This window comes from Magnolia sinica, chromosome 4, assembly GCF_029962835.1.
Source record: "Magnolia sinica isolate HGM2019 chromosome 4, MsV1, whole genome shotgun sequence".
Classification (NCBI taxonomy): domain Eukaryota; kingdom Viridiplantae; phylum Streptophyta; class Magnoliopsida; order Magnoliales; family Magnoliaceae; genus Magnolia; species Magnolia sinica.
Window position 1 is genome coordinate 5,326,875 of NC_080576.1, and position 20,171 is coordinate 5,347,045.

At 41.6% G+C, this 20,171-nt stretch overlaps 1 protein-coding gene across 3 annotated transcripts; it reads right to left on the reverse strand.

The window, feature by feature from the left end:
- Window positions 1-828: 828 nt before the first annotated feature.
- On the reverse strand, window positions 829-18,476 carry LOC131242237 (uncharacterized ATP-dependent helicase C29A10.10c-like). Of its 3 annotated transcripts, none has more exons than XM_058240756.1 (11): window positions 18,319-18,476; window positions 13,135-13,307; window positions 11,476-13,051; window positions 5,808-5,996; window positions 5,442-5,537; window positions 5,178-5,346; window positions 4,719-4,851; window positions 2,850-4,619; window positions 2,354-2,739; window positions 2,053-2,145; window positions 829-1,951 (listed from the first exon to the last, which is right to left on the reverse strand). In XM_058240756.1, the coding sequence occupies exons 3-9, from the start codon at window positions 12,878-12,880 to the stop codon at window positions 2,431-2,433; spliced, it is 4,071 nt and encodes a 1,356-aa protein (XP_058096739.1). In that variant the 5' UTR covers window positions 12,881-13,051; window positions 13,135-13,307; window positions 18,319-18,476; the 3' UTR covers window positions 829-1,951; window positions 2,053-2,145; window positions 2,354-2,430. The 3 variants fall into 3 exon arrangements, with proteins under 3 accessions (XP_058096739.1, XP_058096738.1, XP_058096737.1); XM_058240755.1 differs by having other exon boundaries at window positions 2,053-2,288; XM_058240754.1 differs by having other exon boundaries at window positions 2,053-2,739.
- Window positions 18,477-20,171: the final 1,695 nt, after the last annotated feature.

Below are 20,171 nucleotides of genomic sequence, written 5' to 3' on the forward strand. Positions count from 1 at the left end.
ATCAACAATCGTAACTGCCCATAGTCAATGGACTATTATTGCATTGACAGTCATCAACCTTTCTCCAAGCTGACCATCCGCGATAACTGCATTGCCATCCATGTAGGACCCATTCAAACATGATCAATCAACCATAAGTATATGATGATGGGCCTCAACCCATCCAAGCAAGAATCTTAACTGGAGGTCTCATACAAGTCGCTCCAGCTGGGAATTTACTTGCTGTAAAGGAATCCGAACTTCAGTGGGTTGGGTTTCCTGGAGTTCGTCCCTGGATGTCTTGGAATACCTTTATTCCTAGAATTACATAACTGCGAAAGCAGCTGGTTGGGGACGTCAACAAGGTTTCCCACCTGAGAATATTAAGGCAGTGCATCATTTCAGCATCTGTGGTGAAAATTTTCAAGGCATTACAACCAGAGTGCATAGTTTCAGAGGAACTAGCATCAAGACTATGAGAATGCTTACCAGCAGAGCATCAAATTTCAATCGAAGGACCAAACAACATACTCTAGGATTTCTTGCTGAAAAACCTCCGCAACTTTTTCTTTGTTGAGGCCGTCTCTTCTGGCAGACAGGCAACATTGATAGAAAGGAAATAGAAATTGAAAGAGATGATGATTATTACACTGGCACATCCTAATATGATAAGATGGATGGATGACAGAATTAAAAAAATTTTAATAAAAAAAGGCTATTGTGCAGGCAATTCCTTGGATTCCATGTTGATAGATAATACATCAAAATAGAATTAGACAAATCTGATCTACTTTCCTTTCACCCAATTGGAACTAAGCTCATGAAGGAAATGAAAGCATAGAAAGGAAATGAAGGCATAAGAAAGAATTCAATTACTATGATGCTAATGTACAATACAACGGAAGAGTGATGCCACAGACATCCCCCTACAGTTTTCTTCTACTCTCCTGTATCTTACAGAGGTTTTTTTTTTTTTTTGAAACGATCCTGTATCCTACAGACTTGAGATTAGCTTTTCGAGGATTGCATTCGCATCCAGCCCTCTACTTCCGACAGCCCAAGAATTTATATAATCTTAAAAGATTTTTGAACATTGCTTTCATCCCTAATGCATCTATGCATGCATCCTAACTCCTAAGCATGTACAGAGTTAAGTCATTCAGAAGCAAACGAGTCCAAGCAAACTTGTACTGCAATCCAGGTTAACATTGTCGCCAAGGCTGCAGTTGTAGTGGGTTATGGAGTCGATGGCAATGCTTACCAATTCATATACAATGCTTGAGCTTATGAGGGGAGCAGGAGTGATTCATGCAAGGAGAGACTGAAGAGGTGAATCTGAAGAGGTGCAAATCAGGGCCAATCATTTTGTTGTGTGTGTGTGTGTGTGTGTGTACCTCAAGCCAATCAGCTCATCAGGTCGGACCCACTTGTACAAGAAAAATGGCTGTCAGACAGTCACCAATGGCCTTACACTCCATAATCATGCCATCGCACCTGAAGATTGGACCAGCTTAGCTTTTGGAAGACATGTTTACACAGGGCCCCACCCAGTGTACAACCCAGATCTAGCACATCCATGACAATTCACTTCTTAAATATCTCCTTGCACGAATCACTTCAGTATTTCTTGACGCTCAAACAAGACAAGCAATAGAAAGGACGACACCTGTTACTGGTAGCATGACTAACTTGCAGATTCCGATGGCTGGGTCTTGCATGTGCTCCTGGTGATTTATCCAATTTGGCAACATATGCAGGACTCTCAAGTGGCAAACTCAGAAATTCTGCATTGCCAGCTGCAATAGGTCATGAGAATCAAGGCCCAATAAGTAGGGAACTTTGCTAGCTTGGTGCATGACCTGTGCAATATAGGTACATCTTGACAATCTTCTAGAACAGAAGGCAGCTCCTCAGCCCAGTTATATTCCTGGCCACCATAACCTTGTTCCAATCATATATCCTAGCCAACATCCTGTCAAAGATTACATAAGCAAATGGGTTCACAAACTCTTTCATGATGCCTCCAAGAACGTCAACAAGCAAACTTTGTAAGGTACATGATTTCAAACTTACCACGGTTAAGAATGCATTGTAGCCCCACCATCAGGCTGCAAGCAACGGCTAAATGATAGTTGTTCCGTCATCATGCAGGCTGCTTCAAGAAGTCTGATAAGCAAATATTGTCAACATGAATCTAGCTGTAGTTTGTAATTGATGCTCAAACCCCCAAAGGTGCAGAGAAAACCTGTGGATATCACCAAATGGCTAGTCATGAAGCAAGGTTTTCTTTAAGCCCAGCAGAATATCACCTCTTTGAAATACCCGCATAGCTAGTCATGAAGCAAGGTTTTCTCTAAGCCCAGCAGAATATCACCTCTTTCAAATACCCGCATGGCCAGGCATCTTCAAACTCTCTCCTGTTTGTTCCGAATCATCCAAGGAATTCTTTGTTTACGCCTTTAAATTACGGTAACTTCCGTTCCTTGAAATCGACATATTCGACTTCTCGTCATCTTCAGACTGTGTTGTAGACTTGGGCTCTGGAAGCATGTCCAAATGTCTGTGCCTCGGTCCAGGCATCCTCATTCCCCTCGTGTTAGAGGGAGCCTTGCCCAGCAGAGGAGCATAAGCAGGAGCCTTCGGAACCAAGAAGTCCTTGGGGATAGAATTCATGTCTACAAAACACTTCCTTGACCTGGCATCAGCAATCAACGCGGCCCAGTCTTCAGATTGCACAAGAGCATTTGCATTTCCCATGACCTGCCGAAAAAATCACAATTATTGAGTTTATCTCTGCGTTTGCATCAATTTGGTATCATCCAACTAAAATGCTTAATGCAAATGAAAAAGAAAAGGGACAGGAACCATACCCATAAAGCTCTCCTTGCACGAGTGAGAGCGACATTCATGCGACGAATATCAGCAACGAAGCCTACACCATGGTTTGATGCACGGACACAGGACATGATTATGACATCACGTTCCTGGCCCTGAAATGCATCTACAGTGTTGATATATATCTCCTTACCTTCTTCCGAATTTAAAACCTCCTCAAATTCCCGTTGAAGACACTTTAGCTGTAGTTTGTATGGTGTAATTATGCCAACAGACACCTTTTTCCCGCCACAGGACTTCAGAGTCTTTTGAAGATGCTCATATAACCGCACACAAAACTGCGCCTCATGAATATTCTGATATGAAACAGACCCACCTCTGTGCGATTCTCGCCCGTGAGTAACATCAAAAAATACATAAGGTTTCAACAATGGATCCTTGTAGTATACCTCATCAGGCAAATTGGAAACACTCTCGCTGTCAGTCAAACGTCCTTGGTAGAAGTACCTAGACGGGAAATCACGGATTTGAGGATGCATCCTGTACTGCACAGATAACAGCATAGTAGGGCAGCCAGCTTGTTGGAACCTCTCGAAAAGACTTCTACTGTATAATAAAGTTCCAGCTGCCTTGCTAATAACAGTTGCAGGAAGCTGCTGTGGATCCCCAACAAGAACACATCGCGCAGCGCCAAGAGAAAGAGGAGGGAGAATTGCTACTTCACTGGCCTGGGCCGCCTCGTCAATAACAACCATATCAAAACCATGAGTGAGGCGAGAAAATAACTTACGACCACTGCTCGAGACTGTTGTAAAAACAATCTCAGCTTCATTCGCAAAACTGGCTTCAAGGTTTGAGCGAGCTTCCTCCAAGTTAAAGCTACTACCGGAACGAAACCTACCTTCTAAGATGCAAAGGCGGGAGATTTCCACCAGAACTTTATCCCTTCCCTCCACAGCTGCTGCAAGGTTTTGCAGCAATGCATCTCGATTATGATCTCGGGCAACAAGAACATCAGGATCAACACCAACAGATCCTTGAGAACGAACAGCTGCAGCTGCAACATTGAGTTCCCTCTGAAGACAGGCTATTTGCTGTGAGAACTTAGCTTCATGGAGTTTCAACTGCTGCATCCAACCAATAATTTCTTCACGGCCCTTGACTAAAAGCTGTTCAGTCCTACGCTCAACAGAAACAGCCTGAGCAGCTCGTGTTTGTGAATCAACACCAACCCGAGCAACATCAGGTCGATATACTTTCATTTCACCATCAATGAATCCACGATCAAGAACACGGGCCAGCAATTCATCAGTGGCTGCATTCGATGGAGCGCATACAAGCATTCGAGGTTTTGGACAAAGCTTTGGCAAAATTCGAAAGAGGTTATTATCCATACTCTGCAAGACTTCATCAATGGATCCTGTGCTGACACTCTCGAAATTGCTCTCATTCGTTTGCTTATGGCTTTCAGGAGCAAGCTTCTTAAGAAGTGCAGCATAATAGTGTTGGTACTGGACTAGATGGATGACATTCAGCATTCCCCACACTGTATGTGTCTTCCCTGTTCCCGGAGGGCCTTGAACCAGAGTAAAAGGCCAAGGATCTTGCCTTTTTGTCATGCCAGCGCTGCTGGTACCAGCAGCTGTATGCATCGCAGCCCACTTAATTGCAGACAATTGAGGTCCATTGAAAGTTCTATGCAGGTATTCAGTGAAATTTTGTGTAAAACATTCAGGCATTGCAGGAGGCTGCTCTTCATATTTTGGAAAATGCTCTGGACTGGGTTTAAGGATCGCATTTTGCATCTGCAAATACAAAATGTAAATGGTCACTTCTCGATTCTCATACTACAAATTACAAGCTTTACAAAGTCTTCATTTCATAGACCTGGACCAGAATGTCACCTGCAAACTGAGACGACGAAATGCATGCAAAGCAATATATTCACGTTGTGTAGTTGCAAGAGATCCAAGCACAGTGAGATACCAGATTCCCTTAGGCTGGAGTTTCCTTAAAATGTGATCATCGTCTATCTTGCTGCGAGTATTAACAAACTATTAGAATGAGAGCATTGCGATAACAGAATGCTGAAAAATATTGATGGAAACAGTGTTTAATTCTTAAATTAAAATAAAGCAATAAAAGATAATGGTAAAAAATGAAGATTTCGAAAGAAGATAATGGTAAAAAACTGACTTTTTTTTTTCGAGGGGATATTTTATTGCAAAAAGAAAAGGAAAGAATACAACAACGATCTATCTCAACAATGGAGATGAAACGATACAGGCCCTGCATCCAGCAATGACAAGCATAGGAACTTATCACCAAACGCACATGGACTTGAAAGTGAATTAGAACATTACCTATTAGAATCACAAGAATCCCCAACATAAAAATGAAGAATAGCTCCCAGAGGATCTCGGGTATCAATAGGCGAATGTCGCCTAACAGTACCTGCAACCCGCCCAGTAACTTCAGACTCCACATCATCCTCATTCAAACCATGATTGTTATTCTTCTTAGGTCTGGCTGCTAGGCAAATCATATCAAAGATTGTTAGTGTAGAAACAGAAGCATGTAGCCTGTAGATCTGGGAAAGACAAAAACAGCTTAATATAATTACAAACCTGCGCCAGGCCGGGGAGTTGAAAGAATTGCAACATCGCCCTCCTTAAACGTCCATTTGCATTCATGCTGCGGCAGAACTATCACATCATACCATCCTACATTATACAAAGGCATTTGCATTACATGGCAAATCTTGAAAGAGCCTAGGACAACCTCAACCTCATGTACTTAGCAAATGAGACTCTAAACTTAAAAATAAAAAATAAAAAAGGCAACTATGAAGCAGTGAGTCGCAGTAATTGTGTTTGCAAGAAAGTGATCAATATTCAGCAGTCAGAACCACATGGGAAAACCAAATATTCGATTTCATGTTTACGACAGCAATTGTCATGCATCAAGTAAACAAAATGTTCAAATTGAAGTACCTCTTTCTCGTCTTTCCACACTTTTTACACGAACCATGACATGTGCATCTCTTGAGACCATCTCCGTGAACTCCTCCCAAGTGCTGTATAGTTGTGCCCGACATTCCTCGAAAAGCAAAGGCTCAAATACTCTCACATACTCTTCTACGGATTCAAATCGTCCAGGGACACACTGGAGGTCTGTCTCTTCTGACATCCAGAAATAATTGTTTTACATTCAAAATAAATATTTGATAGACACCATAAAATATGCTCTCAGAAATAGAACCAGAAGATTGATGTTTAATGAACAGGAAATCCAGAGGAAATAGCCATACAAATAAACACCAGATAAATGCTTGCACATCCAAGAAGGAATCACTAAGAGAATGATTAAAGGTAAAAACTTCCCTGACCGAATCACAAGGAACTTCATTTTCAAGGGGAAAGACACCATACACTGTTTGCCACATCAGCAACTGAAGCTAGCTCTGAATTTAAAAAACGAAAGTAAAAAAATAAAAAATAAAAGGAGCTAACTCTATGTTGCAACATTGCTTGACAAATAACATTTCGTAAATAATTCTAGCAATGAGAGGGGCAGCTTCACCTCCCTGAGAAATCAGAGTAACATACCATACCTATGGTAATTAGTAAAATCCCATTCACATTTTTCAATAAAACATTCATTATCCACCCAAAAGAATTTTGGGAACTTTCCATTGCACACCCATGAACTTACAAGTCTCTCCTGTTAATATGAAGGCCGAATTCTTTGTAACAAGAAGTGACGGAAGAGATACCATAGCAAGGTCATCAGTTATGTTGGAGAAAGGTCATGATCAAAAATAAAGATTGAGGAGTGAACCAAGGGTACATTCACCTATATGCATTCCCTCCACTATTTCCCAACTTTTTGAAGAAACGACTGTAAATTGTCCTATTGGAAATTCTCCAAAGCATCTCCATTGAACAGTGCCCCTTTGTTTAATTGATTGTCTAAAATGCTTAGCACCATCATCTCCAGGATATGACTACCCATTATTAAAAAAAAAAAAAACCCTGAGCAAAATGAGAGAAAAATAACACAACTGAGATTAAGCTTAAGCCCATGGAGGTGAGTATCAATGTTGACATTCTATCAAAGAAGGGCCCATGGACATAGGAAAGAGGACGAAGAGCCAATGCAAGGTTTTCGTAACATGTTGACCGTATGGTTACATTCTGGGAGTATTGTACAAGATCATCCCTTGTTAGGGAGGATGAGTGCAATTGTGCACTCAGCAGAGCCCAGCAAAGGATTTTAAGAAGAGATGGCCGGTGTATCTTTGTAATCCATGCACCTAAGCCGTCGGACTGGACTACATACTATTTAGCCTAGGTAGCACGCTCGTTGAGTACACTATACTATTTTTCACTAAAATAATAAAAAATCAATTAATGTTTTCAATTGACTTAGAGAAAGTATATGATAGGGTCCCTAGATAATTAATCTAGTGGGTGTTGCGGAATAAAGGAGTTTCAAGAGGATATATTGTCATGATTAAGGATATGCATGAGGGAGTAACAAATGTGAGGAGCAACAGTGGAGAGACCGGTGAGTACCCAATTATTTTAGGCTTGCACTAGGGGTTAGCATTGAGCCCATACGTTTTTGCATTGGTTATGAACAAGTTAATGTATGTTGCTTGCAAATGACACGGTATCGATTGACAATATGTGGGAGGGTGTAAAAACAAAGCTAGATTTATGGAGGGGTGCTTTAGAATCTAACAGATTTAAATTTAGTCTGGCTAAAATAGGAGAATATGGAGTACAATTTTATTAACAATAGGAATGAGAAAGAGGAGTTAGTGAAGATTGTTGACCAAGAAGTTTCCCAAAATGACTACTTTCAATACCTTGGGTCAATAATTCATGAGTGGAGAGATTAAGAAGGATGTTTCCTACAGAATTCAAGCTAGGTGGAAGACATGCAGATTTATATCTAGAGTTTTATGCGATCATCATGTACCACTCCAACTGAAAGGGGAATTTCATAGGATGGCTATAAGACCAGTCATGCTTTATAGAACAGGGTGTTGGCAATTAAGGAACAACATGTTCATTGGATGATTGTCGCCAAAATGAGGATGTTGAGAGAATGAGGGGCAAGACAAAGAAGGATAAAATTAGAAATGAATTCGTTCAAGGAACTTAGGAGTGGTGCCAATTGGTAATAAGATGAGGAAAAGTAAACTTGGATAGTTTGGTCATGTGCAAAGTAGACTTAGATAGTTTGGTCATGCTGGTTAGGAGTAAGTTAGCACAAGTTGAAGGCTCTAAAAGTGCAAGAAATGCCCAAAAGGACATGGATGGAGGCAGTAGGAAAAGCCTCGATGGCCTATGGTATAACTGAAGGTATGGTGCTTGATAGAGTGGAATGGTGGAACAAGTTTCATGTAGCAAACCCCAATTAATTGGGATAAGGCTTAGATGATGATGATGATGATGACGAATGATTTGCTGTATCTTTGAACTCATTGATTGTAATCAACCTATGTAATAGACTATTAGATGCCATTTTATTGTAATTATTAAACGGCTACATGGTGTTAATCTTGAGTGCCTATGAGAAGTTAGGATGAGAATAAGAAGAAAGATGAAAGAGAGAAACAATGAGAGAGAGAGAGAGAGAGAGGGGGGGGGGGGGGGGTGGGGGGAGATAGTAAGAACATGAGATGCTTATGGTTTATTGAAACCCCAACCCTCTACTCTTATCTATAATAGTAAAAATGTAAATGGGGCCTATGGGCCTTATCATGTGGACCTTGGCCAAATGGGCCTAATTCAACACTCAACCTCGAGCTAGAGCATCTTAATGAGGCCCAACTTGGAACAAGCGCTAACATATCAAACCTATGAAAGAAAGAAATTCTTCTCAAACTCCCCACGTTCTCTAAAAAGATGGACTTGAGTTTGGAAAGTCACATAAAAGATTTCGTAAAAGCAGAAAATAAAAAAGTAGTGCGACAATGACAAGAGGTAGACGAGCGGATGATAAGTGGATGTGATAAGACCACCAATACCTTCAAGTGAACAGGCACTTCTGCAACTTCGATGATGTGAGCTACCGGAACAACCAACCGGCACAAACAGGTCTGGATCAACTATCCAGCTCAACCAAAGCTAGGCCGATTGCCTAACACAATCACAAGTCCAAACAACTATCTAGAACAAATAAGAATTAACCAATTGTCCAATACAAATAACGAGTCTGAATTAACTATCTAGCTCAACCAAGGGTGGGCCAACTGCCAACACAATCATTAATTCGGACAACTATCCAAAACAAATAAGAATGGAACAACTGTCCAATATAAACAATGAGTCTAAGCCAATTGCTCAGAGTAAACAAGCCCAGTACAAGTCCAAGCCAAGGTCGAGACAATCAACCAGTTCAAACAAGACTGAACCAACTATTCAGTGCATAAACGAGTTTGGGCCAACTACTTGGTATATAAATAAGTAGGATCAACTGCCCTGAAAAGATATCATCCAGGGCATACATCTTGGCAAAGAGAGCCTAAAACAAAGAAGTTGCTAAGTTGTCGAAGGAGAAAGTGGAAAAGAGAAGAGCGCACATCATACAACTAGGGTTGTACATTGAGCCAAGTTGAGTCGAGGTAGGCCAAGCTTGGCTTGACTTGTCCGTGCTCTCCTCGAGCTCGCCCTCAGGCTTACCATTGGAGCTTAGCTTGTTTGCGAAACCTTTCGAGGCAAGCGAGTCGAGGCGAGCTTACCTCAAGTCGAGTCGAGCCTGTTCCCAATACAAATTAAAAGTCAAGCCGACCCAACACCCAACCCTAACACAAACCCAGCTTGACCCAGCACCCACCCAACCCCTAAATCAAATATTCAATTATAATTATATATATATATATATTGGATAGAGGTATGTTGTTGTGGGTGCATAGAGAGAGAGAGAGAGAGAGAGAGAGAGAGCTCGGGCAAGTGGCCAAGTACAGGCCGTATGGCTGAGACAAGTCGGGCAAACATTGAGCCAAGCAGATGCTGAGTCGAGCTCAGGCGAGTGGGGGGGGGGGAGAGCGAGAGAGAGAGAGAGGAGCTCAGGCGCGACAGGTTGAGTAAGGAAAAAAGGGTAAGAAAGGGACGGACGGGTAAGGTAGGGTTTTAACTTTTATTATTTTTAAATATAATATATATTCGAGTCGAGCCAAGCTTGAGCTTCGATCCGAGCCGGAGTCAAGCTCCACTATGCTTGACCTCGACTCGTTTTCAAAATAAGTTGGGTCATATGAAGCTTGGGCTTGCCTCGAGTCGTTGTTCAAGCCGAGTTAGATTGAGCCAAGCCGAGCGAGCTTTTCGAGCTAGCTTGGCTCATGTACAGCTCTACATACAGCAAGAGATAATCCAGTCAAATGCCTCTAGCCAGACATCGGAAAAATCAGAATGGGCTTCAGCCACACATTAAAGAGGGTTCAAATCTGGCAACACATGACCGGATCACCAAAAACTTCAACCAATCAACAAAGGGGCTTCAAATCCAGCAATACATAATTCAAAACCCTAAAAATGCCAACTGCAAGGCACCCCCTCTCATGAATTACAACAAAGTCAATGAGGAAAGGGACTCACAACTCTCAAAACCAAAGGAAGAATGAAAGGTGAAGAGAAAAGAGTTAATAAGAAGTTGTTGTGTAGGGAAGGAAAGATGATATAAAAGAGGAACGTAAAAAAAAAAAAAATAGTAAAGGAAGAAAGGAAACACCACTTGTTGAAATAGATTATAAGAATAAAACTCATAGAGTTGAGAGGAAGAAGAAGAGGAACAAGATGAAAAGAAAGAAGAAAAAGACAAAATGAAGGAAAGAAATAAACTACCTAGGATTAAGAAGAAAGGCCCAAAAGGACATAAGTGGAAGTAGTAACAAAAGACTCGATAACACCTATGGTCTAACTGAAGTTATGGCCCTTGATAGAGTAGAAGGGCGGAACAAGATTCATGTAGCCAACCCCAATTAGCTGGGATGAGGCTTCCATGATGAATGATTTGTTACATCTTGCTATTTTTTCACTAGAACTTGGTTAATATTTTCAATGATTTTAGTGAAATAATATGAGCAACAATATCACATTAGATCCATTGTTGTTTTTTATATTTATATTAACTATTTTCCAAATTTCTCCTGTTATTTTAATAAAAAAACTATTAGTGTGCAACATTAAAAGTTTACACCTCATACTTCAGAGGGATGAACACTATGCTTCACGAATGTCTTAATCTGGCTTTCTGTCATGGAGCGTTGTCTATAATTGTTCTGCCACGAGAAAACAATTCATGATTTTCCCTAGTGTCACATTGCAGCCTGCAATTTAATATGTAAGCTTTGCTTTCTGTCAACAGTCCGTAGACGCATCCGACTCAATGGGTGTTGTGCAACGTTTGATATATCAATTTTAACTGCAAAGACTGACATCACCTGGGTAACAATGATCCAAACTACATAAAAATAAATAAATAAATAATGCATACAGTAGTCACTGTACCAAGCAACCACAACAAAAGGGATATGTGCATAATTCAGGCTTGACAAGAAATGAATAATATAGAACTCAGCATGTATAGTATCCAGCTACAAATTGCAATAACGAAAAAATGAACAGAAGTCACAAACAAATGCCAAACCTGTCTGCTGCCAGAATTTATCATTGGTCACTTCCCGGAGAAGACGTTCCACTGATGTGTCTTGATATTGTGTGATGTTCGCAGTTTGCTTCTTGGAGGGAGGATACTTCTTGATTACTGTTTTCGTATCTGGAGATTCCCTGTTTTGACCAGCCACAGCCACTTTCCTATTCGTGGGCTGCTGATTCCTGAGCTGCCTTGAGTCTGTGGGCTTCCATGACCCTTGTCTTGGAATTGGAGGTGGATATACTTCTGCAGAAAAATCACTCCCATTGTTTAACTTCTTAGAACGAGGCTGGAGTCCTGGATTGATATCACCATCGGATTCGGACTTCTGGTCATGAAACTCCAGGGAAGAACTTCCTTCATTGCAGAATGTATCAGGTTGCTTCTGATCCTTTGTTACAGGCTGCTGCCCTTGCCTTTCTCCAGTACGTTCAGCTGGGGCAGGAATAGTACGAATTTCCTTCACTGTACGTGTGGTCATAGGTGACGAATAAGTTTGCCTCCTCGGGGCAGGACTCTTAATAGGGCCAGCTTGTTTAACATCCTCCAAATTAAGAAACACAGTCTGTCTGTTCCGCTTTTTCCCTAGCATTGCTTCCTTGTGCTGGTCAAGCTTATGCCTCTTTCCAAGATTATTCGCACACTTAAGTGCATGACTAGCTTCAACCCCTTTTATCTCTTTTTGTTTCATGAAAGATTCATCAGTCCCATCTGTAGGTACTTCTCCTTTAATATTACCATCTGAAGTTTTGCCATCACTAGCACTTGGATCCGGCTCTGATCCCAAAGATGCATGACTATTCTCATCCGTGATGACATCCACAACTTCCTTCTTGTTACTATCAGTTGGCCCAACATCATGAGAAATAGTTGCAGACGCCTTTCCTGAACTAAAAAGATTTCTTTCATCTGAACCTTCCTTCAGTCCAGATTCACCATTAACCATGACATTTCCTTCTTGCTTTCCACTCACGCTGCTCCCTAATGCTGCTTCAGCAGTACCCTCCATATCAGACCATTCCCCTTCTTCTCTTTCAACCACTTGAGTACCTGAAGTGCCAGAAGTCGCCAGCTGTGTTACTTTATTTTCTTCACTATTTCCTACCACGGATGATGAGGCATCATTATTTGAATCATCTGCCCTCTGTGTAACATGCGCTTTGGAACGATGCACTGCTTTGATCCTAACAAAAGGCTGAAAGCCTGAGACAGAAGATGCATGTGAGAATGCATGATTATTGACTATCCTCGGATGACCTTCTGATGATGCAAACAAATCAAGGGGTAAAGGGTTTGAAGAAGGAATAATTTTCTGCGGACACAGGACAACGCTGCTCTCTTCTTCCTCTTCAGCAGGGGGTTCATTGAGATCAAGGAATGGCTTCCCTCGACAACCCATATCTTATGCAAATGCATACGAACTAAACCTGTGGCTGAAAAGATTTTCGTGGTGCTCTTCCTGGTTCACTTTTGAACCAGAAGGCCTATGACATGCCAATGACGCAGGTGAACAGCACTCAGGCCTTCAAAATGATGGCGACCTCACTTCGTTTCCAAATGCTTAACATTGCTGCAGGATAACACAGAGTAAATAAGCCTATTAGGGGTAAAGAAAACAATTTTTTTTAAAAATAAAGACACTAACTACATCACCAAGATGGGCACATGCACATGCTGCCAAAAACATTGAAGCTGTAGAAAAATGACATGCCTGTACAATTATCTTAGTTCAGCTGAATATCTGTAACAGAGTTCAGGCGAATGGGGATTGGAACAACTTTTCCATTCTCCTGAAAATTAAAATCCTGATTGTGAAGCTTTTTGAACTGCAGAAGCCATCAGAAGTAGGGAATAAAAATAATAATAATAAACTCAGAAACAGAGAGTTCCAGCCTTGTACACTAAAACATAGGCAAGTGCAACAAAGAAGCATTCCCTGTATCTTTAAAAGTTGTTCTCACCCTTGTCTTCATGAGATTGTGTGTGCCAAGAAAAAGTTACTATTTTCATAATGGATGAGAAAAGTGAACTCATTTCATTAACTTAGGGCTTGTTTGGCAGCATGGATTTAGAGGGATTTGTGGGGATTGTTTTCTTTCTTTTTTTTCTCTTTTGGGCAGGGGGTGTTGTAGGTAGGATTTTGAGGGATTTGGATTTCAGAATATCTCAAAAGAGCCTTTTTTGCTTTCCCATCTCAAAGCTAATTTGCAAATTCCACTCAACACCACAGGTTGCAAAATCTACTAGATTCCACGGGATTTAAAATCCAAGGTGCCAAACGATTAAAATCCAAGGTGCCAAACGAGCCCTTACTATTTGCCATGATGATTATTTACTTAACTAATTAGTTCTAACTAACACTTCGCTAGCTTCACTAAATATATAAGCATGGGCCTCTAATAACCAGCAAGGGGCCATTCCAAAGATAAGAATCAAATATCAACTGGGCATGGGCCTCTAATAACCAGCAAGGGGCCATTCCAAAGATAAGAATCAAATATCAACTGGCATCTGGCAAAAGAGATAAAACAAGCTATTGCAAAGCAAAAGAGGAGTACAATACTAAAAACAGATGAAATGGTCTACTAATTAGTAAGAAAAAATGTTCCCAGCCATCCTATCTAACAGATTATCAGACCAAAGTGATGTAGGCTCACTGCCCCCCACAGGGCCCAACATCCATTGAATATTGAATTTTGGGTTGTTTGCTACTAGTGTTTAGGGCTAAATTTTAGATACTAGATTCACTATTTTTGGAAGATAGAATGCTCATTTGATGATATGGTTGCTGGTTCTGAAGATTCTCTAAAGATTTTGGGAATGATTTTCTAGATTTATTTTTATTCTTTTTACGTTATTACAAATTGGTCAAATCCTTGTAAATAGAATAGAGTACTCCATCTAGATGTAGTTACTAGCGGGAGGGCAAGGTCTCGGGGCCTTTTAGGTCAAAGGTTATGGCAGATGGTGCAAGATTGCACTTTATGGGCTATATGAATCAAACGTGGCCACAGGATTTTCAGAGGGACTCAGTCTTCTAAAGCTGTGATGAAGTGGACTTGTTCTATGTTACAGGAGCAGGCCAGCGCAAATCCAAATTTCAGAGGCCACTCCTCCGATTTGGTGTGTCACAAGTGCGCAGAGGTTTTGTCATGTGGTTCCCCTCAGATAGAGGGATGGCTAGATGAAGTCCCCTCCCCCCTTGTTTTCTTAAAGTTATTTTGATGGGTGTTCTTTTGGGCAACCCTGACCCTACAGGGATTGGAGGTCCAGTTTGTGGAAGTAATGGGGAGGCATTACGGTCTCACTGATTCAGGTTTAGAAATCTCACTGATTTGATAACCGAATTGCATTACAAAGCAAATCATGCCTAGTAATTTGGGGTACGTTTGGGTGTGATTCCCCTTTCAGGACAGATGCGCTCTGCTCCATCTAGTTCACCATTTGCATAGCTTCAATTCTGACATGGAGTTAAGATGGCAATTCGGGCCCAAAATGGACCTTTCTAGATGCCCCCAAAGAAACTCCACAACAAAACAGCCAGCCGAATGAATGTTTATCCATTTCACATGAATATCATATCCAATGGTGCATTGAGGTCTATAGATAAAGTCTGAGGAAGCCTTCTGCAAATTATTTGATAGCAGCCTATGTTTCCAAATATTTTGCATAAGGCATGGAACATTACATTATATTTTGAGTAGCTCAGCAGACACTGACTATTGAAGTGTTGGGTAGTGATAACACCTATGATTTTTGAGTAGTTCATTAGACACTGACTATTGAAGTGTTGGGTATTGATAGCACCTATGATGCAGGACAACTAACCACTTGCTTTAAAAGCTCAAACTGGTAGCCCAAGCCCCACTTCCCATGGGTTAGGACCTCAGCCGAACCCCCCTCGTGGGCCCCACATCACATGGGTCTCGCCTCACATGAGTCACCTGCATCATCTACCTCACACAAGCCGTCCACCCCAAGTGTGCCCCCCACATCCCACAGGCCACCCCACTCGATCCCGATGTGAAAACGTTTCTGCATTAATTACCACCGGTAAGAAGTCTCGAACAAAAGACCATCCACCCCGAGTATGCCCCCCACATCCCACAAGCCACCCCACTCGATCCCTATGTGAAAACGTCTCTGCATTAATTACCACCGGTAAGGAGTCTCAAACACAAGACATCCCGCTCTGATACCACTTTGATGAGGACAACTAACCACTTTGATGCAGGACAATTAACCACTTGCTCTAAAAGCTCGAACTGTTAGAGTATGGCGAATTAATCCATTTATCTCATAGCCCAAGCCCCACATCTCATGGGTTTTACGACCTCGGCCGAACCCCCTTCGTGGGCCCCAAATCACATGGGCCGCCCACCCCGAGTGTATCCCCGCATCCCACGGGCTACCCCACTCGAGCCCGGTGTGAAATGTGCATTAATAACCCCTAGTGAGGAGTCTCGAACACGAGACCTCCCCCGTGGGCCCCAAATCACATGGGTCACCCACCGCGAGTGTGCCCCTGCATCCCACAGGTGACCCCACTCGAGCCCAGTGTGAAAATGCCCCCGCATTAATCACCCCCGGTGAGGAGTCTCGAACACGAGACCTCCCACTCTGATACCAATTTGATGCAGGACAATTAACCACTTGCTCTAAAAGCTCGAACTATTAGAGTATGGCGAATTAATCCATTTATCTCATAGCCCATGCCCCACATCTCATGGGTTTTAGGACCTCGGCCGAACCCCCTTCGTGGGCCCCAAATCACATGGGCCGCACACCCCGAGTGGATCCCCGCATCCCACAGGCTATCCCACTCGAGCCCGGTGTGAAATGCGCATTAATAACCCCTGGTGAGGAGTCTCGAACACGAGACCTCCCCCGTGGGCCCCAAATCACATGGGTCACCCACCGCGAGTGTGCCCCTGCATCCCACAGGTGACCCCACTCGAGCCCAGTGTGAAAATGCCCCCGCATTAACCACTTGCTCTAAAAGCTCGAAATGATAGAGTGTGGCAAATCAATCCCTTTATCTCATAACCCAAGCCCCACTTCACATGGGTTAGGTACTCGACCGAACTCCCTCGTGGGCCCTACATCATATGGTCTCACATCATATGTGTCTCGCCTCACACGGGCCGCCCACCTCGAGTGTGGCCCCACATCCCATAAGCCACCCCACTTGAGCCCAGTGTGAAAATGCCCCTGCAACCTAAGATACATAAATACACTTATATAACACGACCAAACAAGTACAAGAGACTCGGGTAGATACTGATAGTGCCTAAGGTAAAGAGATACACTTCTATTAGCTAAAGCATCTCGACCTGTATGAAAGACCCAGCAGATACAATAGCACTTAGGATACATGGATACACTTCTATTAGCTAAACACGTCTAGTCAGGTATGAAAGACCCATGCATATACTTAATTTCAATTCACCATATATCATATCTTGGAAAAGAGAAAATAAAGCATTTGCGCAGTTCAACAGTCAGTCTCTTCAAATGCCCATGCATCAGATACAACACATGTCCACATTTGTATACCAACTCCTCCCAATTCCAGTCTGAATCCATCCTTATTCATTTTTATTGATTTTATTTTTTTTTGGAAAGATCATCCTTATTCATATCCTGTAAACAAAGTCTAAAACCACATATTAAAGCACCTAGCAACAATGTCCATTTGTATACCTGTCCTTGCTCTCTTTTTTTTTGTGCAAAAGAAAATTCTAAAAATCACACTTTAAAAAACGCCTAACAAAAAATACCAGGAAGAAGCTGGGTTGATTTATTTTTTGAAAGATCATCCTTATTCATATCCTGTGCACAAAATCTAAAACCACATATTAAAGCACCTAGCAACAATGTCCATTTGTATACCTGTCCTTGCTCTCTTTTTTCTTTTTCTTTTTTTTGTGCAAAAGAAAATTCTTAAAATCACACTTTAAAAAAACGCCTACCAAAAAAAACCAGGAAGAAGCTGGGTTACAGCAATCATTGCCATGACTACCAAAGAAGATTAGTTGGAACTAGTTTCAGAAAAAGGAAAAAAGAATCAAACCCCAAAAATAAGCACAGACAAGAAAAGATTTCCAACGCAACTAGCCGTAATATGAATACAACCACCATGCACATAAAAGATTTGTAAATTTATAGCTTATGAAGCTATCGCAAGACCTCTGACCAAAAGATAAATCAAATATACAATCGTACAAGCAACAATCATCCAATATACCAAATCAGACCTTTCAGATTGTCAATACTATCATTTTACACAACAACCATCAAAATTCCAAGGCAGAAATAACCATGCATCGATTCAAAGTAAAGATCACAAAACGACCCCATCTCAAGAGTCTCATCTGCACGAATATAGCAATAACAAATAACCACCAATTCCACAATAAAACCGCCTGATTGAGACCAATCAAATTTCAAACCCCAGGAAAATAGACTCAAAACCTGCATCGGTCTTCAGATTCCACTAGTTCGAATTACAGGAGAATCTCCAATCGCCTAGAGATCTTTCTTCTTTGGAGAATAAGAAAAATACAAAGATCGGCAACAAGGCGAGGGATCTCAACTCAAAACCTAGAGATCAATGAGACCGACAGCATCGGAAACAAATGGTCATCATCGATCATGAAATCGAAATTCCCAATGGAAAATGACCAAATCTACATTCCGATTTATCCAGAGGATCTTAATCTAATAAAAGCAAACCTATCAATCTAACTTCCTCTCACGTGAGATGTGAGAGAGGAAGAAAATTCCTAAATAAATAAAAATAAATAAATATTTCGAAAAAAAGGAATGGATTCTTACCCACGAGAAGCTGAGAGATAGAGAGGGAGAATGAGGGGAGGGGTGACGGGTGTGGGTATTTATAGGAAATATCGGGAGCAAACGGATCTATCCGGTCGCCGCCGGGATATTTTCCCCGCTAAAAGAGAGTTGAGATCCTCAAGTGATGCCGGCGATTCGCGCGAAGAACGAGTGAAGGGTCTACGCCCGATGCATGCGCTGACTTCCACACGTGTGACAAAAATAATCCATTCATCAGTTTGAACCACCTCTCACACGGAAGCGGATTTCGTCCTGACCCCAGGGCTTTTGGGGACCACCTTGATGCATGGTTTTTATCCACGCCGTTTATTCATTTTTTTTCAAGGCAGATACGATACTTAAGTGGACCACACAGGGAATTAAACTCTCCCTCTTAAAAACTTCTATGAGTGGCATAAGTTTTGGATCAATATAATATTTGTGTTTTCCCTTCATCCAGATGTATACGACCTCATGCACATGTTAGATATGGCAAATAAATATCACGATGATCCCTATGAGGTTTCAACGGTGAGTTTCACTATTGCCACTGCTTCTTATGGTGCGGTCCACTTAAGCATTGGACCTACTTAATTTTTAAACTTACTTACTAAAATGATATAATATAATGAATGGATGGTGTGGATGAAAACCACACATCAGGGTGGGGCCACAAACTGCCTGGACGCATTAAGTGCTTAATGCGTCCAGTGGGGCAAGACGCAATCCGCTCCACGCTTACACGCACGAGAAATCTCACATGTGCTAGCTCTGTCTTCATCTTCGTTTTTTTTCTTTGCCCGAATCTTTATTAGAATTTTAACGGGACCTTCTCTTCAGTTACACATACCTATATAACTCAAAGCTCCGTGAGGCTTAGTTCAATATCATTCATCAGTTTCTTCCTATTATTTTAGGATATGAGCCCAAAAAATGAGGTAGAATCAAAACTCAAGTGGGCCACATGGTAAGAAACAACGGAAGTTGAATGTCACCATTGAAACCTTGTAGAGGCCCACGGAAGTTTGGATCAGGATGTTGTTTATGTTTCCTATGCATCATTGTTGGAATCATCTTACAGAAAAATAAGTTTGATGTCATCTAAAAATCATAATGAGGCCCGGGAAGTTTCAATGCTGGGTGTTCAATTCCCACTATTTCTTATAGTATGGCCCATTTGAAATTTGTATCTGCCTCGTATTCGAGATCATTTCATAAGTTGATCTAGGGAAACTAATGGACGAATTGGATGTCACATCAGATATTTGTGGGGCCCACATAGTTTTGGGCTACACGGGCTCACATCATGGTACCTATATCGTAGCACGGTGCTGGGGGCCACGCCCATTGTTTAACAAAGCCTCCCATCCATTGGATGCACCCTTAGATGTTAGTCCCCGGGACTAAATAGACCCTAGGGTGGGTGCAATGCAATGAACAGTTGCGAAGGTATATCCAAGCAAAAAAACAATCCCCACCATTTGTTGGGCTCACCATGCCATCTATTCTATTTATTACTTAGCACGCTAGAGTGAAGTGCCAAACCAAATAACGAACTATTCTAAAATTCATTTAGGTCACTCCACATGAAGTTAGATGTCTTACTCATGATTTTATATCATTTATGTTGGGATTTGGGTTGCGAAATCACACAGAGATGGATCTAAGATAGCAATTCAATAGCGCCAAGCAAATACAAGAGAACACAAAGATTGGATGTGGAAAACCCTTTCCGAAAAAAATCACGGCACAAAATAACAGAAATCCACTATGAAAGCATAAATTACATAAAGAAAAAACTTACCTAATTCGAACAACCTCGAATCTCACCCTTGCTACACTCTTTACAACCT

Bases quoted from the DNA above. Each gene is read 5' to 3' on its own strand.
- LOC131242237 (XM_058240756.1), bottom strand. From the start codon at position 12,880: ATGGGTTGTCGAGGGAAGCCATTCCTTGATCTCAATGAACCCCCTGCT. The intron at 4,852-5,177 runs GTAATGTTCTAA...TAATACTCGCAG, and splicing joins GATTCTTGTGATTCTAATAG to CAAGATAGACGATGATCACA. The intron at 4,620-4,718 runs GTGACATTCTGG...TTGTATTTGCAG, and splicing joins TTCGTCGTCTCAGTTTGCAG to ATGCAAAATGCGATCCTTAA.